At 40.1% G+C, this 26892-nt stretch overlaps 1 protein-coding gene across 1 annotated transcript; it reads right to left on the bottom strand.

The window, feature by feature from the left end:
• Positions 1-1042: 1042 nt before the first annotated feature.
• On the bottom strand, positions 1043-26256 carry LOC134741830 (uncharacterized). Its single transcript, XM_063674721.1, has 16 exons — positions 26115-26256; positions 24435-24582; positions 24174-24279; positions 17722-17780; positions 13311-13522; positions 12351-12449; positions 10467-10571; positions 9190-9268; positions 8580-8797; positions 7115-7349; positions 6539-6640; positions 4935-5078; positions 4463-4599; positions 3144-3303; positions 1648-1761; positions 1043-1182 (listed from the first exon to the last, which is right to left on the bottom strand). Exons 1-16 carry the CDS (start codon positions 26153-26155, stop codon positions 1159-1161), a joined length of 1983 nt encoding a protein of 660 aa, XP_063530791.1. The 5' UTR covers positions 26156-26256; the 3' UTR covers positions 1043-1158.
• Between the last annotated feature and the right edge of the window lie 636 nt (positions 26257-26892).

The following is a 26892-nucleotide window of genomic DNA, read 5'->3' as shown; positions in this document are numbered from 1 at the left end:
TTCGCAACGAGCTCGCCCACGTAGGACACTTCTATCTAAGGATTGATTCACCCCGCGCCGCATCGCTTCACGTTCGCGTGTTGTTCGCCTACGTAGTACGCTGCTTTAAACTTGAAACTTTCATGCAATTTACGTTACATTGCCGACAATTGTATGCAAGTTCTTGCTAGTCTAAACCTGGCTTTTGAAGAGACTCCATCCACACTAACGTCTCACGAGCGTCGTCGTCTAGTCAACTCTATCACTAGGTTCACACGGCGTTAATTTTTCACGTATACCTTATCCCATCAAAAACATAAATGTGAAATGAGAGCCAAATTCACATATTGAAGTCTAAGTTTTGACTTGGCTAGTTCTCATATACGAATAGCATTATAGCCTTCGCAAGTTCTAAAGTTGTAAGCAGCGATTGATAATAAACATGGATGACTAGCTTCGAAGAAAATATCAGCTTATAAAAGGCTACAAAATTAGAATACGCATGCTCACCAGCGGACCGATTAAAAAGTCAAAGTTTAGGTATGGGTTTTCTTTGACCAAGATTATGATTATGATTAAGATTATGATTTATGTGGAAGATCCTCATTTTTTAGTTAAGACCAATATATTGTTTAGCATTTTTTTTAGCACATTCGAAAATTATTTAGCAAAATTCTGGCATAATTTAGACATGTCTAGCATTTTTTCAAATTCCAAGTTGGCAACACTGAAAGTGGTGTCGATGTCGCTTCGCAGTTGCGACAACGTTGCGTCGAGCAGCAGCCATAGGCTAGGTTCACACGGCGTAAATTTTTTCCGTGTTTTTACCGTCTTTTTATTACTTAATTGTCACATCTTAATAAAAAAAAAATGTGTTAAAATACCAAAAAGGCCAAAACATTTGACATTTGACAGTAACTCCATACAAAAATCAACTGTCATAGGACTCAACGTTCGCCGGGCGTATTATAGACGCGGACGACGCTCAAAAGACGCTGGTGTAGATCTCTGATGTAATGGTTTCTGTAAGTGTAAAGCAAGTCACCTCAAAAGTCCCCGCCTTCCCGCGGCGCCGCTTCGGCGCGCTCGTCTCCTTCTTGCGTCGCGTCGGCGCCGGCGCCGGCGTCGCCGCTCCGAACAAACCCCTCGCCTCCGCCACTTGGATCATGTACTTTGCGTCTAGCCGGGTGATCTCCTGTGTGACTGATGATTTATGTAAAACCCCTTCCATGTGACCAATTAAATTGTCATGGTCAGTCAATTGAATTGGCTACAACTTTATTGTTCATCAACACGTAGAAAAGAATATTACAATTTTTAGAGCTAATCTAACGAGTACCACTACGTATATCCACAAGCATTTTTTTTTAAATTCTTTATATTATGAATTATGACACCTTTTTATCCACAGTTAGAATAGTTAGAAAACGTAACAGGAAAATAAGCTATTGGAAAATAAATAAAAATGGGAAAATATGCGAATGGTTAGAAAACGTAACTGGAAAATAAGCAACTGGAAAATAAAATTACCTAATGGGAAAATATGCGAATGGAAAAAATAAAATGGTTAAGATTGCGAATGGCAATAATCGCGATCTGGAAAAAACGATTTCAGGAAGAGAGAGTACACAGTACACACTCTGTTATAAACATTTTCTCACTACCAACCTTCCTCTGAATGAGTCCGAGGTAGCATCCGTCTCTGTCTAAAATATAGTTGATATCTAAACCGTTCCCAAGATTCGGCAGCGTTTGGATTTCAAACAAATCACAGTTTGGCACCTGAAACCAAAACAATAGACCATAAGGCTCTATTCATCTATTACGTAAGACGATTTAGGGGGGGGGGGTGTTCGAACACGTCTTTATTTTAGGGTTCCGTACCTCAACAGGAAAAAACGGAACCCTTATAGGATCACTCGTGCGTCTGTCTGTCCGTCTGTCATAGCCTATTTTCTCCGAAACTACTGGACCAATTAAGTTGAAATTTGGTACACATATGTAAGTTTGTGACCCAAAGATGGACATGTAACGTAAACATATTAATTTTAATCACGGGACCACTCTTGGGGGGTAAATGAGAAAATTAAAAGATAAAGTTTGTCAAACTATATCGTGTTACATAACAAATGAAAGAGCTCATTGTGAGAATCTCAAATATATTTTTTGTATAATTTTAAGATAAATAGTATAGAAGTTATTCAAGAAAATAGGCAAAAAATGACCATTCCCCCCTTTATCTCCGAAACTACTGGGTCAAAAATTTTGAAAAAAATACCCAAAAAAATAGATCCTTACCTATAGATCACCGGAAAACTTATTAGAAATGTGCAGTCAAGCGTGAGTCCGACTTAATTACTTAGTTTTTGATCCGACCCCTACGGGTTTTTTAAAGACATTTCACATAAAAAATACATTGTTTAAATTGTGTAATGTACGGAACGCGTTGGAACGCGAGTCCGACTCGCAATTGGCCGGTTTTTCTTACAATACAAGGGGTGGTAGGGAGTCTTCACAGTTCTTAAGTAAGATCACAGATGCGAAAATTTTCAAATTTCTATGAAATTATGACATTCTTACATAGAGGTGGGACCCAGGTAGCAAAATGACGTAAAATGACGTCAGCGACGTCATAATCACGGCATTATTACGTCATTACGACGTCGATGACGTCATTTGACGTCATTTTGCTACCTGGGGAGGGGGTCAAGAACGGACAAAAATCGTCTTACATAATAAATGAATAGCGCCTAACATTATTAAATATTTACAAATTGTCCTGGTTGTGAGCAGTGGCACCTTTCTCCTTCTCACATTCAGTACCTAGCGCTAAAGTTATATTTTAGACAGGCCAGTTAGGTAAATTCGATTTTCGGTCATACGGTGTCACAATGCTAAAAAGATCATCATGAACTCTATTGTCAATACCAGAAAATGCAGAGGCTCTACAGCGAAAAAAAAATCGTTTCGTTGCCTGCCCCAGTACCGTCTTTGCATAATTCGAGTGATAGAGAGGCAGATAAAGATAATTTGATTTTCTTTTTTCGGGGTAGGGACTCAGATTCGGCCATTCTTGAAGCCAAATTGAGTTCTTCCATCTATTGACTGTTGTAGGTAGGATTTTTAGAACCTTTCAAAGAACATTATATATAAAAACAACGTACATAAACATCCGGATTGTCATCGTTGGGGTCCCGTGGTATGTTGGCGACAGGAGTCACCGGAATGGGCCGGACCTTGCTGGTTGTACTCGTACCAGGACGCGTGCCCGGCTCAGACCGGTCAGTTTGCTTTTTGAGAATGCTGGCGGTAGTCGGTCTGGAACTGTACAGTCAGTCTCCGTGATTGTTGAGCCATTTAGGGTTCTAGCTAAATTGGACATTCCATAGCGCAAGTATTGAATAACCAATTTAGCTAGGACCCTAAATGGCATATCATAGATTTACCTAATATACTTAATTCATCATTCTTCTACTCTGGGACAAGACTGTTTAAAAAATTATTTATCTGTGTAAAACAAAGGTACAATCCGTACTTAGGAACAAATAGCGCGTCGTTAGAAAAGGGATATGCGATCCTTCCTACATAGAATCATAGACAAAGGAAAGGAATACCTACCAAAGTGCCTTAGCTTAGAGCATACAATAACTGGAGTAGCCTTGTAGGTCGTATTTGCGTACAAAAATGTCTGCCGAATTTTGCGGGGAAGTGAAGTAATTAATAACACATGCAAAAAAGATCTGTGTCGAAGCACAAAGATGTCACTGTCCCTAACCTTAAAACTTTCTCTAACAATGATATGATTCCATGCAGCAAACGCAGAGCAGATGCACATGGCTCAGCGCTGAACCAGCGAGATGGCCATGCGATGGTTGAGAGCACGCACTATGTAATGGGCCACGTGTAGATGCGTACGCACGCCTTTGATGTGTGGAAGAAAAACCGACACCGTGGCCATCCCGTCGCCATCCCGCCGCGCCATAAGCCATCCGACACCACTACCCTCTCTACACGCTGGCCCATCAGTGGGCCAGTATGATGCCCCATCGTGTAGAGGAGCCATTACCTACCTATGAGTTATATTTGAAGTGTCAGGTTTCTCCAGGATCCCATTATCAGGCGATGATAAAGGGTCCAACTTTGTCCTGTCAATAAATATCGGGTAACATACATAAAAAATCCAAGATTCCGACGAATGGGGAACTTTCCACGTGGGGGGACTTTTTATATGTCTGTTAGAAACGATATAACAGCCTCCGTGCTGTAGCACAATACAGAACTTGAATCTTATTGTGGGCACTCTTAGTTAATTATTTGTTTGTACTTAACTGGAACTGGAAAGGCGTCACCATTGGTGTAAACAAAGTATAAGCGCGCTGGTGTAACTAAATGCGATTTTGACTCCAATGTATCGGCTCCATTCGTAGTGCTCGTAAGGCCGGTCTTAAGGAAATAATATATATGTCTATGATGATATATATACCTGTTAGTACAAGCAGACACCGGTCGGGACTGGCTGGCGATAGAGTAATCTCTCTCAGTGCCAACGTGCGATGCTGTATTGTCGAGCGAAGAGGACGATTCCGTGCTTGCAACCTCGGTGACGTCTTTCTTGGAACTCTGTAGGAATTCAGAAATAGGTTAGTACAGAACACCAGGTGTTACAACAATCCCCTATATGCCAAGGGTGCATGAAGACAGAAGAAACTGCCTCTCGGGTGGTGCTGGAATGCAGCGGAGTGGAGTACTCAACATTAAAGGTTTGATAGGATCCCTTGAGGAGATGGGCAGATGACCCCCCTGCGTAGAAATTTGCTTGCAGGGGGCTCTCTGCAGCTGACATATTTTCTTTTCGTTTCGCGTTTATCGATGTATAATGATTGTCATCTTGACTAGGCCTCCTGAGCTTGGTTCTCGGCGTCGAAAGCCAACAGACCTAACAGTACAATACTTACAGAAACGTGGTGGTCTCTATGCTTCTTCTTAAGCAGCACGTGTCTCTCGCGGGCGAGGCGGTTGGCCTCGGCAACGGCCCGTGTGACTTGAGCTTGGTTTTCGGCCTCGAGAGCTGAGTGGGTCTCGTACAGAATCAACTGGATCTGGAAATGTCATGAGAAGTTTATGTAGAAAGAGTAAACTTAAGGGTTGTTTTATGTAATCTGACTTCCAAAATGAATACATAGGACTCTCTCAACTGCAAAGTGCTAGATTTAATGTTTATATCTTAATTTAAAGCAAGATTTAAATTGTAATTTGTTTATTTTCTAAATCTAAATAAAAATCTAAAGTGCCCAACTGCTTATTTTGTAAGCTCCGTCTGACTGTGACATTATAACATCACCAAGGCATTCTTACCACTATCACGCAGTACTTTCTCTTCCGCTTCTGCACTTCTTCTTCAAGCCGGTCACAGTCGACGGAGCCGTTTCGTGGGTCATTTAGTAAGACGAGCTAAAATAATTCCACGGTGCTATAATACGGCTAGAAGGCCGACGATGACACGCGCGCGCTCACCCTGAAGACCTGGTGCTGACCCTGGTTGAACACGGCTGACGTCCCTCAGCACAGCACTTCATCGCTCACAGCAACACAGCGGGTCCAGGGAAGTACTAGCGTGTGGGAGCAACTACTTTCGTCAACCGGGAGTAGAAATCAGACGGCTTATCGGACTTTCACCCTTCGACGTTTTCGTAGGCTCGCGACGTTTTAAGGTAGAAATGAATTGTTAATAAGTGATATTCCTTGTTTTATTTTGAGCCTCACAGCCTAAAACGCAGCAGAAAAACCCAAAATATAAATCTTATAACTTTTAACCAGCGTCTTATCCTAAAGTATAGTAACGGAACCAATTATGACATAATTAAGAGGAAAAATTGAGTATTCTAGATTTTTTACGTAAGGCGCCATGCATTTCTTTTGAAACAGATAGAAAGTAAATAAAACGTCAAACTTGCAACTACTTATGACTTGTATGACAATGTGGCCAGTGTTTACAAGTTTTCTATCAAGTACTTCAGGCTGTTTATTTATATAATAACTATATTCAGCCCGCGACTTCGTTTGCGATGATGATGATGAATGATAAAAACTATCCTGTCCTTCCCCGGGACTCAAACTATCTCTATATCAAATTTCAACTAAATCGGTTCAGCGGTTTAAGCGTGAAGAGGTAACAGACAGACACACTTTCGCATTTATAATATAACTAGCTTTTATCCGCGACTTCGTCTGCGCAGACTTACTAACAGCAGCTATTTTCATAGCAATTATTCAATTTGAGCATATTTTGCACACAAATTAGCAGACACTTCATTAATTATCTCAATTCCACCCCGCTTTTTACTTTCTTAAGGGATGATTTTCGGGATAAAAACTATCCTATGTCCTTCTCAGTGACTCAACCTATCTCTATGCCAAATTTCATCTAAATCGATTCAGCGGTTTAAGCGTGAAGAGGGAACACACAAACAGAAAGACAGACAGACAGACAGACTTTCGCATTTATAATATTGAGTATGGATATTAAGTATGGAGTATGGATTAAATAGCAGGGGGTTACCTGGGGCTTTGATAACAGTGTCTTGAGGGTTTTCTTCTGTTCCTCTAGTATAGATTGAACTCGTTCTCTGCCTTTAGCGTCCATTTCGGATTCCGTAAGAATCTGCGGATATAAAAATAGTAGGTACCTACAATATTAATCTTTTGAACGCCAAGAACACCAAAGGCCGTTTCTCGAAAAATTGGCTCCGCCAGGTTAAAAAACTCTGAAAGTATACTTCTGAGAAAGTTGTGCCGTTATAAAAAAATCAGGAGACCTAAATCTACCTACAACATACTAAAATTTCGTGAGATTTAACTGAATCCACGTTTTCCCTCTTTTCTGCGAGGTACAGTCAGCTACAGAGAGAAGTGACTGCATACAATGAGTGCAGGGGGGGTCACCTCTCTCTCTTCTAAATCAGCTTACTAAAATGGCTCTTTTGAGTCTATGTACGACTGTACAAAAGACACGACTTCCTACCAATACCAACACTAACTTTTCTACCGTCTGTTTATTATATTTACCTGTTCTGTGCAATACCATGTTTATTTACTACCTACTAACTTAACTTACAATAACAGACGATATAATTACCTCAAGCATAGCCAAATCGCCTCCTCTTCCACACACAAGATCAATAGGATCCGTGACGGCAGAGTAAGAGTTAGGCGGTGTAGCCAACACAGCTACCACGCCATCAAGAGCACTGGTCACCACAGGAGTGTCGCAATACACCGCTTCACTGATTACGCAGACTGGAGCGCTGGATTGGGGGGCTTCGGACGCCTCGATGCCTAGCTCTCTGAGGGCGCCGACGTAACTGGATACCCTGGAGGAAAGGGCAGTTTCCATATTTTCTAAATATGTAGTATATATGTCTAAACTGAATCAAAGCTGTAAGTAAAACATAACGTCGGCTAAGGCCGCTTCCCCACTTGGCGGCGCGGTATCGGTACTGCGTACTGCAGTATTTCTTTCTGATTGGCTCGGAGTCGCGGGCGCGCCAATCAGGAAGAAATACTGCGTACTGCACCGATACCGCCCCGCCAAGTGGGGAAGCGGCCTAAGAGTGTAAACCTGCTAAATCCATTTGGATGGATCTGAGGGACGCGACAGCCAGGCCTACTGGGCATCATTCGTATAAAAAGGGAATTTCGACAAGAAAAGAAGAAGCAGGTTTACACTCTTAGCCAACTAAGTGAAGTTCGTCGCATGATATATAGCTAATAGGTATAATTAATCTGTCGCTGAGAATTGGTTCTACCCTTTTACCTAATTATACTCATATATGACAGTTACTGTGGTTGATTACGGTATTAGGTAAGGTTAAAGCCGAAGGTTCTAGATATTGTGTGAAACTTCTAATCGTAGGGAAAGAATTAAGAGTGAAATTACTTCAGCGCGTACGTATAATTCTATTTTCATTAACCATGTATTCGACTAGGTACAAAATATTAGAAATAAAAAAATTACCCCCCCCCCCCACCCCTTTTACGTTTCTTTTCTAATAATATTCATCCCAAAACCTCTCTGGCAACGGGAATGCACTTATTTTTTAGCCACCCTGTATATCGTTGTCTGAGTAGGTACCCACAACACAAGCCTTCTTGAGCTTACCGTGGGACTTGGTGAATTTGTGTAAGAATTATTTATTTATTTAATACTATTTAAATTGATTTATTTCTGGAATAATTTCATCCATTCATTCAATAAAATTTGCGTCTGGCGTTGGAAAACTTGGTAGCCGTAAAAGGATAGCAACAAACTTGTGTCTACCAGACACGTCGTCCTTCCCGAGATGGTCATCAGCACGGCTCCCAGTTCTCTTAGTTGAGCAGCTTAATAGAGTCAATAAATGAAATGAAATACGCCTAGCAACGTGCGGAAGAGGTGTGGATCTAAGCGACCACGCCGCGGAGGTAACTTGAGTCTGGCTAACAATGGAATATGGAATGGTGTGTAAAATATTGTATTTAATAGCTCGTCTGGAGCTGGTGGTAATTTGGTTGCTGGTGCTGGCCAGAAAAAAGTTGTAGACCGAAAGAGCATAGCTACAAACTTGTCTCCAGCCCCGAACACGACGAGTTTGCCAAGCTGTGGAGTAGCGGGTGCGGCGGGTGCACTGGCCTTCAGTACCGCCCCTAACTCCCGCAGCTGAGCAGCTAAATACGCCGAGCAACGGGGGGAGGATGCGTGGGTCTGGGCGACTACACCGCGGAGGCTGTTCGCGCGCAGCGCTCGGCAGAGTGTTGAGGCGCCTTCGCAAAATTCGCGCTCCTGAAGACAGAAAACTATATAACTAGGTGCTGGGACACATTGACCCAAGATCGATTGAGATGGAGGCAGGCATTAGAAGCTTAACTTTCAAGAACAAGGGTCAACGAAACTTCGAGTAGGGACATGTCTGCTGTTAGCAGACAAAGATTTACGAGTAAATAGATAGGCTTGTGTTAATTTAATAGGAATTGTATTGGTACAATAAAATACATTAAATTAAAGAACACGGACAGTCACCATCAGATATATCGGAGCTGCCAAGGTCTTCACAAATATCTGAACATTGTCTCTATAAGTACAATGTCGAGATAATTTGAGACCACCTTGACCGCTCCGATATCTGATGGCGGCTGAACCAAGGTCGACTGCGGATTAAGAAAATCTGCAATCACCTGCAACACGATGATTCCATCTTTAACGAGATCCAGCTGTCCGATGGTCTTATCAACTGGAGGGCGCAGTGTGATAAACCTGGTAAATAAAACAGTACTCTATAGTAAGTAGGAAGATCATTATTCATCGCTTGCCCTTTCCCCATCACTTGGGGCCGGCGCAGCATCTTTTTCCTCCGGACCTCTCTGTCGTTCGCCCTCTCATCATTGACCTGCTTTCTTTTCATATCTCTCACACACTCCATCCACATTTTCCTTGGTTTTCCTTTCCTCTTAAGTTCCTCCACATTCATTCCTAATACCTTCGCATCACATTTAAGGAAGATAAAATGCTAATTTGAGTAGAGTCGTGTTGAAACAGAAGCGAAAGATTTCAAGATAAAAAATTTTTTTTTGGCATGTATGTGTTAATAGGTACGTGAAGTCGATTTCTTTTATGTAAATAAATGGTAAAGGACTATGTAAGATAACACGCCACTGAGCTGATGTGACAGTTAAAATAAATAAATGAAATAAAATAAAAATCATTTATACAGGTCTTACAAACCCATATTTTACCACATTACAAAAATTGAAAATAAAAAATGAAAAATATAAAATAACATTGATAAAAATTAGAAATTAAAATTATACAACGTTGACCCTATTATTATTATTAACCCTACAAACATGCTTTATATATATATGTACATTAATTAATTATTTACTAAATAAATTACGAATCGATACTAGGTAAAAATCATCACTTTGTTTGGCCAGTGATGATTTGTACCCAGTGTTTAGTCATGGGGCAGTCCGCGCGTTCAGCGAACATGCTCGGCGCACACTCTGTTCAGCAGAGACGCTACTCTCTTCCTTCTGATGGCGTGAAAGCCATCAGTGCGCGCCTCTGCGAACATACCCGACGCACTGAAGCGTCGCGGCAACATCAACAGCATCCTGAATATGTTATTGTATTGAACCCTGAGCGTATTGTATGTGCGCTGCGTATGACTCACCCACAGGCTGCTGTAAAAGCAGCTAGACAGCAGGTGTAGAAGGTTTGGCAATAAGCCCTAAATAATGTTATTTTCACTTCCTTCGTATACTGAGCGAACCTGCGGGCAATCATTTTACCTCGCACAGACAAAGGCCCTCCTCTCCCTCTCTATATCCGCATCGTTAATTAATTTAGACTCAAGCACTTTAAGGTTCTTTATAAGTTTCGTAGTTAGTGAAAGGAGGGAGAAGACTTGTTTATAGATTCGGCAAGAAAATTGTTAGAAAAGCTACCAAACCTTGGGCACACGCGATCGAATCTGTACTCTCCTGCGCATAGCTGTCGTGAGCCACTGTACGAGTAACCCAGCTCATGGAGTTTCAACACAAGATTCGCTACTTTCCTGAAACCAATACAATAGACTGAAATAGATGCCATATATAATGGAATGTTTTTTTTTTAATTTAAATGTTGATAAGTACAAGCTTTTGTCGCTGACTGTACTTTTCTTTCAACGGGCAAGTAATACTCAATTATCGAGACAATTCTAACAACCCCAAATACAGTTAGGTTGCGTTGTTTTATCACAGGGTTCCTATGGCCACCTCCTGTGTTCATCATCAGATCAGCTCGATGGTACCATAATATTGCATTGTCACCCAACTTAAATATTATGTATGTGAAGTTTCACTCAGCTCAATCGAATAATGGAAAGCGGGTCTAATTAAGCTGGCAAGATTGGACCCGAACAAACATATCTATTACAAATATTACAAGTAATAAAAATCTATAGTGTAGGGTTTAGGGTTGATCACTCAAACGCCAATGTCAACAATATTTTTTATTGACTTATAAGTACATATTAGATGCATATAATTACGGGTTCATACAAATACAGGTTTACTTCCTAACTAAATTAAAACGTGAAGTAGACGGCAAGGTTGAGCACGCGTACTTCCGTAGAGCCAAGGGACAGTCGGGAACCTATCGCCAAGGCACTAGCTAAATCCTAGGGAGGTCAGGGAGAAGACTGCAAGTGGCCCGTCCCACTGAGACTAGCCAAAGGACAGAGGGTGTGCCGTACCTATCGCTAAGGCAGTCGCTAGCTGAATCAATCTCATGCGGCGCGGACGCGGCTTTTATTCGGTCCGGTCGGCGATCGTCGTGCGCGCTCGGTGCTCCTCGGTGGCTGGCCGGTGTGACGCAGTACTGTGCGAGCGAGAAAGTATTCGAGCCCGCGCGCCGTGAGAATTTGTATTGTTACAATAGTATTTTTCAAACTGGAAGGGTACGATGGTAATTATTATAAGTATGTCGTCCACCTAAAAATGTCAAATGTCGCAAAATTGTATAGAATTGACATCTTTCATCGTACCCTTCCAGTTCGAAAAATACTATAGCAACTCCAACGTTACGGCACTTTTAGGGTACCGTACGCAAAGGGTAAAAACGGGACCCTATTACTAAGACTCCTCTGTCCGTCTGTCTGTCTCCGGGCTGTATCTCATGAACCGTCATAGCTAGACAGTTGAGATTTTCACAGATGATGTACTTCTGTTGCCGCTATAACAACAAATACTAAAAACAGAGTAATATACAACAAACGTGATTTTTGTCCCGTGTTTTGCGTAATGGTACGGAACCCTTTTCTTAAATGTATAGAATTTTCTTGTTGTTTTTATTGAAGAAGTGGCATAATGCGCAGCAAAACGGCAGCCTTGCAGTATTGCTGACATGACATTTGAGAAAATGTTGCCCACTTTCCAATGTACCACAGAGCTCCACCGATGATAGAAATGATCAGTTTTAGAAGACTAACGATTTACAAATATAGTTTGTCAAAGGACTGTCTCATTTTAAACATAGACAGAGAGAAAGAACGCGGGTCCGACTCGCACTTGGTCGGTTTTTTAATAAGGCTCTAATTAATATTGTCTTCGGTTACCGCGATAGTTACTCATGAAATAAAACTATGAAAACGGATTATATCGCGTATATTGAATTTATAATACATCCCGACGTTTCGAACTCTTTACAGCGTTCGTGGTTCGTGTCACCCGTTGACCACGAACGCTGTAAAGAGTTCTAAACGTCGGGATGTATTATAAATTCAATATACGCGATATAATCCGTTTTCATAGTTTTATTTCATAAGGCTCTAATTGTTGTTGTTGCTACGTACGTGGCTTTAAAAGTATTGACCCATCCAGTAACAGATTCCTTATTCACGCAAGTCGCCAAAGGTTCGTCCCTCAAGTGTGGCGGCAGAAGCTCGCTTAAACTGAAACAGTTGAACCTCCATTATCCAAACCGAAAAGTGTACACCGCGACGACACTTAGTTACTGAAACAATTCTGGTCACATTGTGTGCACACGGCGACCACACTAAGTTACCAAAACTGAACACAGTCGCAAAGTGTAGTAACGGTTACGACACCGTTTCGACACATTTGACATTTAGTTACTACTTTGATGATTCTGCGACCGGAATGGTTATATGGGGAACTATACCTATAGCTCTCGCGTCGAATAATGGTCCCTATGTCAGTTCATTTTTATTAGGGTTCCGTACCCAAAGGGTAAAAACGGGACCCTATTACTAACACTCCGCTGTCCGTCTGTCCGTCTGTCACCAGGCTGTATCTCATGAACCGTGATAGCTAGACAGTAGAAATTTTCACAGATGACGTATTTCTGTTGCCGCTATAACAACAAATACTAAAAAGTACGGAACCCTCGGTGCGCGAGTCCGACTCGCACTTGGCCGGTTTTTTAGGGTTCCGTAGTCAACTAAGAACCCTTATAGTTTCGCCATGTCCGTCTGTCTATCTCTCTGAGACTTTGCTCCGTGATTGTTGGTTCTAGAAAGCTGTAATTTGGTATAGATATATAAAAATGATTAAAATGTTTGCAGCCATGTTTTGGAGGTTGAACGAATTAATTAATTTAAAAATGTAACAATTAAGTTTTTAAAATACGGTAAAACATAATTATTTCTTTAACTATTTAAACTCGCCGCGCGTTCGGCCTCGCGCCCCTGCGCCGACAGATCAGCTCCATGAGAACAGCCAGACTGTTGTCCAGTCCTAGACCAGTCTTACACTGTTAAGGTTAAAAATTTAGAATGAAGAGTTGAACTTACGAGAAAGCCCTATTTTTAATCCGTATCCTGGCTATAGCGGCAGCAAAATGCACTCGTTGTTCCCACACAGTATTCTCAATGTCCTGGTACAGTGAGCCCGCCTCTTTCAAAAGCCTCGCCGCGTGCTCGGCCTCGCCTCTGGGCCTCGCGCCCCAGCGCCGACGGGTCAGCTCCATGAGGAAAAGCCAGACTGTGTGACGATTGTCGGCGTACTGTGAGTTAGTGAAATGCAATATTAGTTTATTCAGTTTAATCGGGAAATTAAAAAAAAACTAAAATAATACACCTTATAAAACCAAATGAAGAAGAAACCTTTCAAATAGGTTAGTAAATAAATAGGTACCTTTTATTTTTTAAGTTAATCATTTAGACAATGGGGTTGGCAACTGTCAAAGGTTTGCAGAGATGGCGCCATCATAGCTTGCCCCTTTTTCTATGAGGTTTGGCTTAAAGGGCTGGCATCCAGGGCATTAAAAAAACAAAAATTTGACACAATTCTAGGGATTGACAGGGCAAGCTATGCTGGCACCATCTGCTAATTATTTCGACCGGCCAACCCCATTATTGCCCTACTTAACAAGTTATTGAATTTCGAAACCAAATAGGTACTAATGCGTCCATTAAACCATGCGAACTTGGATTAAAGCCAGTTTCACCCAGGTAGCAAAATGACGTAAAATGACGTCAGCGACGTCATAATGACGGCATTATTACGTCATTATGACGACGCTGACGTCATTTGACGTCATTTTGCTACCTGGGCAAAAACTTATTGAAAATAGCAGCCGCAAAAGTGAATTTACATTCACAAATTGCCCAATTTCAAACTAGGGCGGCTCACATAATACTTTCATTCGAATCAGGCGATAAATCTAAACATTAATCGGGACCACTTTACCTGCCTTTAACAGAAATAGCTTTTCATAAATATAGAGTCATTTTCGTGAGCGTCCTTAAAGAAAAGAAAAATAAACTGGTCGTGGACATGCGAGCTAATGCGAGTTAGATTGGAAGAATTTTATTGAAAATTTTTGCTCAGACTAGTATTAAATGAAGATTGGTAATCCATACTAATATTATAAATGCGAAAGTCTGTCTGTCTGTCTGTCTTTCTGTCTGTGTGTTCCCTCATCACGCTTTAACCGCTGAACCGATTTAGATGAAATTTGGCATAGAGATAGTTTGAGTCCCTGAGAAGGACATAGGATAGTTTTTATCCCGAAAATCATCCCTTAAGAAAGTAAAAAGCGGGGTGGAATTGAGATAATTAACGAAGTGCCTGCTAATTTGTGTGCATAATATGCTCAAATTTAGATTGCTATGAGATTTTTTCCAGGCGCTATTCTTACTCTAGCTGCGGTTACTAAGTCCACGCAGACGAAGTCGCGGGCAAAAGCTAGTCAGTATATAAATGTGCGTAGATTATGTGCAAGTTGCTCAAAGTTTCCAAAGAAGTTCTCGGAAATTTCAGGAAAATTCTTAGAAAATAAAGGGAACTTTGATTTAGGAAATGGAACATTTCCATCCCCATACAAAAATAGGTGAAGTTTCTAAAGATTTTTCATGTGAAAAATTAGCTTTTTTGGAGATTTCGTTGGTAATCATAAAAATATAGGTATATAAAACTAAAAGTTGTGATTCATCGTCATCGGACTCTAGTGTTCTATTTTAACGTCCGAACAATTTCGATGAATGAGGGTATTTCTATTTCTGGGTCCAAAATCACTTTTTCTGACTGTAAATTATCATATTTGTATTTGATTAAAAGATAATTAGTTTAATTTTTCTTATTTTCCAAGAAAAAATAATCTTAAGCGAGGTTTAGACTAGCAAGAACTTGCATGCAATTTACGTTACATTGCCGACTACTAAGGTAAACTGCATTCAAAAGTTTGATCAGATACTGCAATGTAATGAAAATTGCATGCAAGTTCTTGAAAAATGAAAATGAAAATGAAAATGAAAATATTTTATTTCATTAATAAAATGTTACATTACAAGGTAGTAGGTTGGGACTTCCTTTTAAGTATATTATACCTGTATCAGGAAGCCCCGCTCCTCCGTAGCAACAAGTAATTTTTAGTTTAACAAAAGCAGAAAGTAAACTTAAGCTAATACAATTTTCTCTGTGTGTGTGTGTGTGTGTGTGTGTGTGTGTGTGTGTGTGTGTGTGTGTGTGTGTGTGTGTGTGTGTGTGTGTGTGTGTGTGTGTGTGTGTGTGTGTGTGTGTGTGTGTGTGTGTGTGTGTGTGTGTGTGTGTGTGTGTGTGTGTGTGTGTGTGTGTGTGTGTGTGTGTGTGTGTGTGTGTGTGTGTGTGTGTGTGTGTGTGTGTGTGTGTGTGTGTGTGTGTGTGTGTGTGTGTGTGTGTGTGTGTGTGTGTGTGTGTGTGTGTGTGTGTGTGTGTGTGTGTGTGTGTGTGTGTGTGTGTGTGTGTGTGTGTGTGTGTGTGTGTGTGTGTGTGTGTGTGTGTGTGTGTGTGTGTGTGTGTGTGTGTGTGTGTGTGTGTGTGTGTGTGTGTGTGTGTGTGTGTGTGTGTGTGTGTGTGTGTGTGTGTGTGTGTGTGTGTGTGTGTGTGTGTGTGTGTGTGTGTGTGTGTGTGTGTGTGTGTGTGTGTGTGTGTGTGTGTGTGTGTGTGTGTGTGTGTGTGTGTGTGTGTGTGTGTGTGTGTGTGTGTGTGTGTGTGTGTGTGTGTGTGTGTGTGTGTGTGTGTGTGTGTGTGTGTGTGTGTGTGTGTGTGTGTGTGTGTGTGTGTGTGTGTGTGTGTGTGTGTGTGTGTGTGTGTGTGTGTGTGTGTGTGTGTGTGTGTGTGTGTGTGTGTGTGTGTGTGTGTGTGTGTGTGGAGAGTGAGTGAGTGTGTATGTGTGTGTGTAGGTGTATGAGATCGTGTGAGTGCAGGTGGTGAGGTGATGTACCAATCGGCACTTCTTATATATATAGGTAGGTACTGTAAAGCATAGAACTATGTATTTTCTTGCTAGTCTAAACCTCGCTTTATTCTATTAAGTAATCGTGGTCACCCCATGATTTTAGACATACGCTGCATGGAAAGCGACAAGACGTCACATTGACTAGGGTGACCAAATTGTATACAAAAACGTTTTTTCTACTTGTCATAGATCTAAAAAAACCGGCCAAGTGCGAGTCGGACTCGCGCACCGAGGGTTCCGTACTTTTTAGTATTTGTTGTTATAGCGGCAACAGAAATACATCATCTGTGAAAATTTCAACTGTCTAGCTAACACGGTTCATGAGATACAGCCTGGTGACAGACGGACAGCGGAGTCTTAGTAATAGGGTCCCGTTTTTACCCTTTGGGTACGGAACCCTAAAAATAATCATCATTATTGGTGATAAACACTAATTAACAACATCATTAGGCGCATCTTTGAATTCTGTATGATCTTGTTCTCTTGCTACACGACCCCGAAATCAACCTGTATATAATATACTGTATATTTTGGCTACGTTTTTACCTGACTCCCAAAACGGAAGAACGGTATATATCCTATAGGAAAATAACCGTTTTGTTGTTAGAATAGCGTCAAGTAAATAAGCTCTCAAATCAAGTCTTTTATTACTATGATAATACTATTACTTATTCTGTGCTTAAACTATGCTTTGATTGTTAACACCGTATAACATTAGTTAGGTATTTCAATTTCAATTTTACTGTTAAATAGCTCGCAAATAGCGATAATTTTATGCGGAGGTCTACAAATATTAGTTTGAGATTCACTAAAGCTACTTTCATTTATCACCCCTCGCATGTGGCGCCATTTTAATTTAAGAATATCGAGGCACGAATTTTCTACGAATATTGATTGTCTTCATCAGCAACTTGTCTCTGATCAAGTTAAACTGACGTTATTTATTACGTTTGATAACGACGTTTAAATGCAGCCTTGATAACGCTAACTCGCGCAAGTTCAATACACTAGTAATAAAATAGTAGTATAGTAGTATATAGTAGTATTATAATAGTTTATTGTATGTATATATTACAAATGAGTACTTTTTATTGCACACCTGAATACAAAAGACAATACAATAAATACGGCAACTTAAGTAGAGGTAAACAATTGGCGGGCTTAACGTTAAAAAGCGTCTTTCAGACAACCTTTAGGTAGCAGAAATTAATAAATTTATGTCATGTCAGCTAAGTGTTCCATAATAGTTATTTACGATACAAGTGCGGAAAAGAGGAAATTCGAAACGAGTGGCGATAAATTAAAACACGACCGCAGGAGTGTTTTAAATCGACACGAGTTGCGAATTACCTAATCGCACGTGTATCGTACAACGTTTTACAGTACATATGGCCCTTTAAACTTTTGACATATGCACGAAAAGTGCTATTTGACGCACTAGTGCGAGAAAGTAGCACCATGTGTACTGTAAATAATAATATTACCTGTGGGAAGTCGCCGAAAAAGTCGATGTCTTCTATAGCTTGTTCTAATATGGACTTATCTGTAACAACCATGATAAATCATTATAAAATGAAACAGAAGACATACTAAAGAAAAAATCAGTGTCCGTCCGAAACATGTTTTTTGCCGAAACCGAAACCGAAGGTTCGGCTTTGGCTCTAGTTTCGGTTTCGGCCGAAACCGAAACTTTTGTAGTTAATATTGTCTTCGGTTACCGCGATAGTTCCTTATAAAATAAAACTATGAAAACGGTATTATCGCGTATATTGAATTTATAAACGTCGGGATATATTATAAATTCAATATACGCGATATAATCCGTTTTCATAGTTTTATTTCTTTTCTAGAGTTGTTAAAAACGTTGAAAAAATGTAATAAAATCGCTTTTCTACATATATTAGGATAAGACTGCGTCAACCGTCCAGTGGCGCCCTCATTAGGAGAATTGTGTTTTCAGACCATGAATCTAGTATAACTGGATCGGTCATGAGGAGTGGGGGAAAATGACCGAACGGGATAGCCTTATGTATCTTTCAGTAGGAGTAGCAGAGAAAGCGCTGTTATTGTTTGTCCTTGTCATAGATTCACTTTTCCACCGCTGCCACAACCGAGGTTGTGGCAAACAAATAAGTACGTGACATGTCATGTTTGTTCGTTGCTTGTTTAATTGTTGTTGTTTTGTATGAAATTGTGCTTTCTCTTATGAAATATAGTGATGGTTAGCGTTTTGAATGCTTGAACTTTGATAAAATACTGGTGAATTGTTCTGTAATCGGCTGTAATAGCGCTCTGAGCAAACATATGAGATCATAACCTTTCACACGTAAGTACGGTATTTTACACCTTCCTCTTAACGCAATATGTGAGAATAACATCGTAAAATTACGTTACACTCAAAGCAATGTAGAATCAAACGATTTCAATAAAAATATCACAATTATTTACGCAAATTAACAAAACATTATTTGTAAAATTATCCGCCCAAATTACGTAGGTAGGTAGGAGTCGGAGGTCAGCCATTTTTAAACTTCTTCTTAATTTAGCTGCATAACAATCATGTTAGGGATACCAGACGAAAATATCATAATTTTATGGGTAATTTTGACCTCGAAGATTTTTCGTACTTCTAATTCCAAAAAATAAATAAACAAATGTTGTGAAGATTAAATGTGGTGTTCATTAATTGGTGTGATTGCGATTTGTGATTTCTTTAAATTAAAACCCATAATACATTTTACTTTACGTTTTATTTACTAAACATGTTTAGTTTTGTACCACCTGCGCGAATTATAAGAGGTATTTCATTGTTTATACGCCTAAAAAGAACGACCCATTGACATTTTGTTTAACAATTTTTTAATACCGTCAAACAAGCTAACTTTGCCTCCAGGGTAATCGCCCCAACGTGATATCAAATATTGGGGTAATTTTTACCAATATGGTATCCCCACGTTTATGACGTCATCTATGTCTATCCCTTACGGGCGCACGCGTATAGCTGGTCTATGTAATGCTAGGTCTATGTTTCAGACTAATTAATTTCTGTATACGTGAATCAGTATATTATAGGTATATTGTTGTCCCACTTATTCCTCAACTTTTGGTCTTTGTCACTAACGGTGGACTGTATACTTAATGCGATGATGGAAATACGAATTAGAAGTTAATTATTTTAATTATATTATCAACAACAAAATGCAGCACAATATTTAAACGGTGTCAAAGGCAGACTAATAATTAATACTTGACAGACAGACAAGACAAGTAAGTATAAAGATCTTACAATACAAAAAGGTCGCATCGCATCGCCAATTAATTAATTAAGTTTTGGCCCGGCCGAAAGGTTCATCCGTTTTTTGGCCGAAACATGGTTTTTTTGCCGAAACTGGCCGAAACCGATTTTCGGTCGAACACAAAAAAGTGACCAAGCCCTCCAGTGGCCAGTGGCCGAGGCCGGATTTGAACCGGCGTGTTAAGCTTACGTGATTAACGCCTTGGGCCTCTTGCCGGCCGACTGGCTGGCTGGGTAGCCTTTTTAGGGTTCCGTAGTCAAAGTTCAAAACGGAGACCTTCACTAACGCTACGGTCAAAAAGGTTTGATTGTTTTACTTTAATACGATGATGGACCATTCATTAACATTTACTGAGTGTGTAGAGTTTTGGTTCTGCTCACGCCTCATGTCAATCATCCTGTATATTGCGTGCATAAAAGTCTCCTAAGACTCCTAACCTTGCAAAAATGCATGATTATTGTCAGAAAGCACTATATTTCGCGATTTTCATGACAAATCTCTATCACATGACACGGCATTGAGGAGTGTTTTTTCAAAACGGCTTATTTTTGTATGGTTTTATTAGAGAAATAAGCCCTTTTGAAAATACTCTCCTCATATGCAAATGCAATACGAGTACAAATCGGTTTTCTTTCATCGATAACAGTATTTATAAGTCTTCGTTTCGAGAGCCATGCAACGTCTGACCTTGGTTTTTATTGACAATACTAGAAAACTAAAAGACACGAATGGCAAATAAAAATAACTTTTTACGTTTGTAATGAAAATGTCTAATAGAGACTTGCTGCGCAGGAATAAAGATGTCTAATAGAGACTTGGTGCGTAGGAATAACAGATAAACATCTTGTACTGTACAGTCGCCATCAGATATATCGGAGCGGCCGAGGTGCTCACAAATATTTGAACACGCCTCTATGAGGGCTAACGCGTATGAATTCGCCGCTAGGGGCGCTAGTGTAGATGGTGGTCTTTTCCATAGTTCGAAATGTCAAATGTCACTTGTCACTTCAATGACTGACAGCTGTTCTTTAGTCTTTTGGATCACCATCAACAGAGGCGCCAACTGGTGAGCAAATAACGATAGCCCTCATTGTCAAGGCGCTAGAAGGCGTGTTCAAATATTTTTGAGCAACTCGATCGCTCCGATATATCTGATGGCGAAAGAACATTTTGTACCTACCAGACTCGCAGTACGAAAGTGGACCCGATTTTTATATTGTTGTCCTTTTTAGGGTTCCGTACCCAAAGGGTAAAAACGGGACCCTATTACTAAGATTCCAGTGGAGTCTTGTCTGATTTTTGAAATACCAAGACACTTTCGTACCTTTCCGTGAAAGTACGATGGAAAATAATTATGCACTACATATGTAATGTGAAGTTTTAGCTTAATCGAATAATAGGAATTTAATAGCTTGCAAGATTTAACCTGAACAAATATATTACGAGAATTGCATTTTCAATAAAAGCTTTTACAAATCGACCCAAATTTGCTATGTATACCCTCCTATAGAAAATGGCCCAGCCAAAATGTATCAAAAAGCCAATTTTTTTTTCGCGATATCGTGGTTGGTCGTTGGTCCCATAGTAAAAGTTGCTCAGTATAATCTCAAAACCTACCTGGCAACGGGAATGCACTTATTTTTTAACCATCGTGTATATTATAATTATGCCATACAGCGTTAAGGGTATTTATATGTGGTATTTTCTATAAAAAGGGACCTTATTGTCGATGGCGCTTACGCCATTATTAACGATGCTCCGATATAAATACAATGCCGCGCGACGCTGTGCGGCGTAACCGCCATCGACAATAAAGTCCCTTTTCATAGAAAATGGCTCATATTATATCATAGGCGTAAACCGGGTGCGTAGCCAACATGCCGTATCCGTAGCGAACGAAAGGCAACTGTCACTGTTCCTTTCGGGCATTCTCGGCTCCGTTCGGCTCCGTTCGGCTCAGCCTTGCTCCGAGCAATTATTCATTAGCAATTATTCGTCCCTGAATCGCAGTCAAACTTCGGTTTTGTAGGAAGTTTCTTTTCTGTACGGTAGTACTATTACTTATTCTGTGCTATTGTGGAAGAGTGATAGAGAGAGATGACTACGATACGCTACGGAGCGTTAACAATTGGCACGTTGGCTACGCAACCCTGACATTACTTTGAAAGTTAGTTCCACAAGCCAGTTTATTGCAGTTATAATACAAATGGCTTCCTCCGCGATGAGCTGATAAAAGTTAAATAACATTCTGAGCCTGAACTGCTATCACCCAACATTTCATAAGATCCACCGACGACCAGTTAAGAGGGGGCGTAAAGCCAGGAAAACATAGGATAACTGGATAAGCTAATGCATACAATTCCGGCAAAACACAGCGCCATCTGTTGTATACTGCGATTAGTTCAATGCAGGAAAATACCACCACTTTTCAGCCCGGCAACATCGGGCTTCTAGGAGCGTAGGAACCCCACTAGAAGGATCAGAAGTCAAACTGCGGTCCGCTATTTTTGCAAACGAACATCTTACGGAAGCCTGCTCTATTTGGCTAGAGTCAGCCCTTGCAATTTATATAGTCTAGTTTTCGAGTGGTTTTTTTAGGTTTCCGTACCCAAAGGGTAATAACGGGATCCTATTACTAAGACTCCTCTGTCCATCTGTCTGTCTGTCTGTCACAAGGCTGTATCTCATGAAACGTGATAGCTAGAGAGTTGAAATTTTCACAGATGATGTATTTCTATTGCCGCTATAACAACAAATACTAAAAAGTACGGAACCCTCGGTGGGCGAGTCCGACTCGCACTTGTCCGGTTTTTTTCATATAATTTGTTTTCTACGTTTAAACGTGTAAAAATAGTATAAAAGCTTCGACTTTGCGATCGCCCCCCCCCTTAAGTGTTGCTGTTATTACAAAGTTGCGAACGTTGGCGTGACGTTATTTACTGCCAGGTGCCAACTTTACCGCGATGACACTTTGATACGTATTTCTGATACGTATTTCGAAAAACAATCTTTCTACTTTCGTGCAAAATTTCTAACATTTCTTTTATTTCTAGTTAGGCCAAGCAATAAGAAGGTATAGAGGGAAATGGTTGGAACACAATTTTTGACTTAGTAACTTTATTTGGACTAGTTAGGTGAACATTTTTTTTGATTTTTTTTTATACTACGTCGGTGGCAAACAAGCATACGGACCGCCTGATGTTAAGCAGTCTCCGTAGCCTATGTACGCCTGCAACTCCAGAGGAGTTACATGCGCGTTGCCGACCCTAACACTCCTCTCCCTCGAGCTCCCTAACCTTACTCACCGGCAGGAACACAACACTATTAGTAGGGTCTAGTGTTATTTGGCTGCGGTTTTCTGTAAGGTGGAGGTACCTCCCCAATTGGGCTCTGCTCTAGATCTGGAATGACATCCGCTGTCCTGTGCCCTACCACACAAAGCGAGATGTCATTCACAGTGCCCATACCTCTCTTTTGGACGTAGTTTAAGGACATACCCGGGCAGGGGTCGGAAACCGGTATTTGCTCCATACAAAAATACCGGTATTATTACGTTCTTTTTCGTTCTTTTGTTTATAATTTCATTTTTAATGGGACCTTTTAATAATGCAAAATTGTTTCCTAAATACATGATTTAGTCCTACGTAATGAGCATAAAAAAATTCAAAATATTGGGTTTTCGGGGTTTTTAAAAAATAACGGTTCCGAGCCCTGTACCCGGGTCCAAACATATCAAAAGTCCCCGGACGTAGCCCTTGAGCCGGGAGGGGAGGGGGGGAGGGGGGGAGGGGGGATTTGAAGGTCCCATTTTTCGGTTTTTCACTTATATCTTGGAAATTTTGAGTCTTAGCGACTTACACAAAACGAAAGCTGGTTAAATTTGCTACAAGTATAATTGCCACTTTCATTAATTTTGTAGTTTTTCATAAATGTTGTATTATTTTGTACAGCGACGCTGACGTCCGCGGCAGATTTTTCTTCCGACGGTACGCTCGACCGACGTCAGCGAACGACTTCAGCGTAGGAGGAAATCAGGCCTAACAGCTTCCATATGGCAATAGTGTACGTCACTTATAGTCAAATAAAATGTCAGCATCGGAGAACATAGTTAGAAAAGTTAGTTTTGCCAGTAGCCGCTGGCGCTAGCAGCTGCAAGCTGGTTTTGACAGATGGTATGGTCGCATTCATAATTATTAATTGTCTATGGATTTGTTTGTTTCTTGAATATTTTTCTTTTTTTCTTGTATACTTGTTTTTTTTATTTTTGTTTGTGCTCTTCATGTATTTATTTTTGGTTTAGTTAATATGTTTGTAATTATTCTTTGTGTGTATCTTTGTAATGTTTTAATATGTATCTTTGTGTATTATCTGTCGTGGCATCACCGAATGGGCCATACGGAAGACCAGCGCTGGCTTTATAGCTAGCATTATGCTGAGTTGGGTCCATTTCGTGATGCACACTTGATGGTCTCTTCTTTTCTTGCTGATGTTGTCTGTACATGTTCGTACTTGTGTTGTGATCGTCACGAATAAATGTCTTTTATCTTTATCTTTAATACATAATTCCCAATTAAGTAGGTAGTAACAACTTAGTGGTAACAGGCGGGAACAACCATATTTTTTTACGTAATGGTACTTACATCGAAACACGTCGTAGATGAGAGAGTAGACGCATCGCATTTGCTGTTCGTCGGCGAAGTCTACCTTCTTCGGGGGCTTCGAAAGCAGGTGGGCTGCCTTGAGAACCTGTACGACAGAAACGAACACGAAATAAAATATACATAGTTATAATGAAATAAAACTATGTTAACGGATTATATCGCGCATAGTAGTGGTCTGTTAAGGCACCTAAGATAGTTATTATGGGTGGGAAAGGACATAGGATAATATTCACTTCAGACCTGAACAATGTCCCAGGCGTGTCCAGAGGGAGACCGCACGGCAACAGGCGGGGGTGCGTGGGGGTTCTTAATGGACACCACGAGGCGCCACGGGGCCCACTCTTCGACGGGATCTTCGGGGGGCTTCGGGGTTTTTTCCGCTTCATCTCTGTAAAAAATGGCAGGTTATTAATGGCAAATACTAACTGAATATAGAAGGGTGTAAAGTGTATAAAAATCGTGGATCCCAAGTTTGATAGCCAAATTAGATGGTGTTATAGAACGTAAACAGGTCGTGCATGACGCAAGATAATAGAAGTGTGCAAAAGGGAAGCCATCACGTATAATTAGGAGGATTATATCTATGAGACCGAGCTAGCTTTGCTCGGAAAACATATAAAAACTCAAAAATGCGCGGTTTCCCAGAGATAAGACTAGCTAGATCGATTTTTCGCCCCCGAAAACCCCCATATAGCAAATTTCATCGAAATCGTTAGAGCCGTTTCCGAGATCCCCGAAATATATACATATACAAGAATGGCTCGTTTTAGGGTATATTTCATGTGAGCGAAAAAAAAAACAGACTGGAAAATACGAAAGCTGTATTCGGGAGAAACGGCGGGCGGTAGAATGGGTAGCACATCGTAACTGGTGAATTTCCAATATGACTTGGAACTCCGGTGGCCGTTTAAGAAGTGTAACGCTCTTACGGCACAGATTAATAAATAGTTACTACCTTACGGTAGATGTCGCTAGGGTCCCCTAGACCCATATAGTGGAAAGATTTGCTGACTATGGATGAGGTCTTGGTGGCTCAGTTGGCAGAGCGCTGGAGTATCGATCCAGAGGCCGTGAGTCTCACCCAAGGCAGTAATTTTTCTACCTTTAAATTTATTCAAAACTTAATCGCATCGTTCGCGGACGTTTCTGCTTATTAAAAATTAATTTAAAGTCTAAACAATAAACATATTTTTAAGACTTACGGATTTTCATATACCGTCCCTATCATTATTACATTTATTACTGAAGACTTATAACCGCATGTAAATTTATATCTATCATCTAAAGTATTTACTTCGAAACATCGCAAGTGATACTACCAGTTAATAGTAGATTGTTAACCCTTAAATGCATGATTTTTTGTATAACTTTTTAATAAATTGAAATAGATGTGTCATGCTGTATAAAAGTAATAAATGTGATTTTGGATAGCTGCATATTGAGCCACGGACCATTAAATATACGATGCATATATACATCATTATGCATTTAAGGGTTAAACAAGGAATGAAAGGCACTTTTCCGCCGAGGTTCGAGCGCCAATAGTCCGAGGCTGGAATGATGCCTTTCACCCGAGTTAAACACTTCTTTTCATTTCGAATACGAGGAAAGTAAAATGCATGTGTTTTTCAAAAACATGACTAGGTATATATTTTTACAGTATTTCTTGAGGGTACTTACAATTAACAATTTAGGCAAAAGTATCGTTATTTATGGAATGGGGAATTAAACATCAGAATGGAAATTGTATAATAAACCATCCATTTAAATCCAAATTTCGATTGCTTATCGTAGAAAATGAAAAAAATCGTACTTGGAACGTAAAATGCTTTAGTGCAGAAAAGTATCATTTTCTGCACACCTTTTTAAACAACAATGACCCTCTTTCAGAGTATGAGAAATGAAAAATAATAAACTTACTTGATTGAAATCGAATTTTCATCTGTTAATTCTTCCTCCATTGAGTATTTATTTTTTGTTAACCATGCTTATTAAAATTGCACAAACAATCCACAAAACACATGCGATTATTAGGAGGTCTCCATTTTACTTAGTAAATGGTAAAATTAACCGTTTTTTAATACTTAAGTCAAAATACCGCGGATAGTAAATATTGAGATATGAAATGTGTAAAGGTAATTTTTTTATATTTTGATAAATGTTGTTTGAAGGTTTGTGACATTTTACTTTCTGACAGTAAAATTGTCCATACGTTTCCAGCCAGATTCATAAATGTGGGTAACTTTTTACTCAATTTTACCTGTAAGCGTAGCATGACCTGCGCTGTCACGCGCGACTCCATACTTGACGTCGTCTTTACGTATGAAATCGTATATTTAAAAAAAAGATGGCATAAAGCAAGGGCCTGACACTCTTTGATAGAGAAAGATAGTGTTATTCCGATTCTTATAAGAGGAAAGAGAAAATAGTGCCATACTTTGTCCTTATCACCGACCGGGTTTTTTTTTCATGGTCGGGTTATGGCAGCATAGGTAGGAGGCGATGGCAAAATACCGAATTTTATAAGAGTGAAAGAGAAAAAGGATTATGCTGCCATACATTAACCTGTCAATACATGAACATGTCTTTCTCTTACCCCTGGTCGCTCGGTTTTATGTCTATAACTACTATACTATGTCTATGAGCGTGTCACATATTTTAGCAGCCTTTGAAAAGTAATGCAGGTGACTGATGTACA

Source organism: Cydia strobilella, chromosome 5 (assembly GCF_947568885.1).
Source record: "Cydia strobilella chromosome 5, ilCydStro3.1, whole genome shotgun sequence".
Classification (NCBI taxonomy): domain Eukaryota; kingdom Metazoa; phylum Arthropoda; class Insecta; order Lepidoptera; family Tortricidae; genus Cydia; species Cydia strobilella.
The sequence above is the reverse complement of the archived record's forward strand: the minus strand, read 5'-3'. Positions and strand labels throughout refer to the sequence as shown.

What these genes read in the sequence shown, in the direction of transcription:
- LOC134741830 (XM_063674721.1), bottom strand. Translation starts at nt 26,155, where the DNA reads ATGGAGGAAGAATTAACAGATGAAAATTCGATTTCAATCAA. An exon ending in ATGGAATCATCGTGTTGCAG is followed by an intron (nt 8,798 to 9,189) that starts GTGATTGCAGAT and finishes TTCTGTCTTCAG; the next exon opens with GAGCGCGAATTTTGCGAAGG. An exon ending in ATAGAGACCACCACGTTTCT is followed by an intron (nt 4,600 to 4,934) that starts GTAAGTATTGTA and finishes GAATTCCTACAG; the next exon opens with AGTTCCAAGAAAGACGTCAC.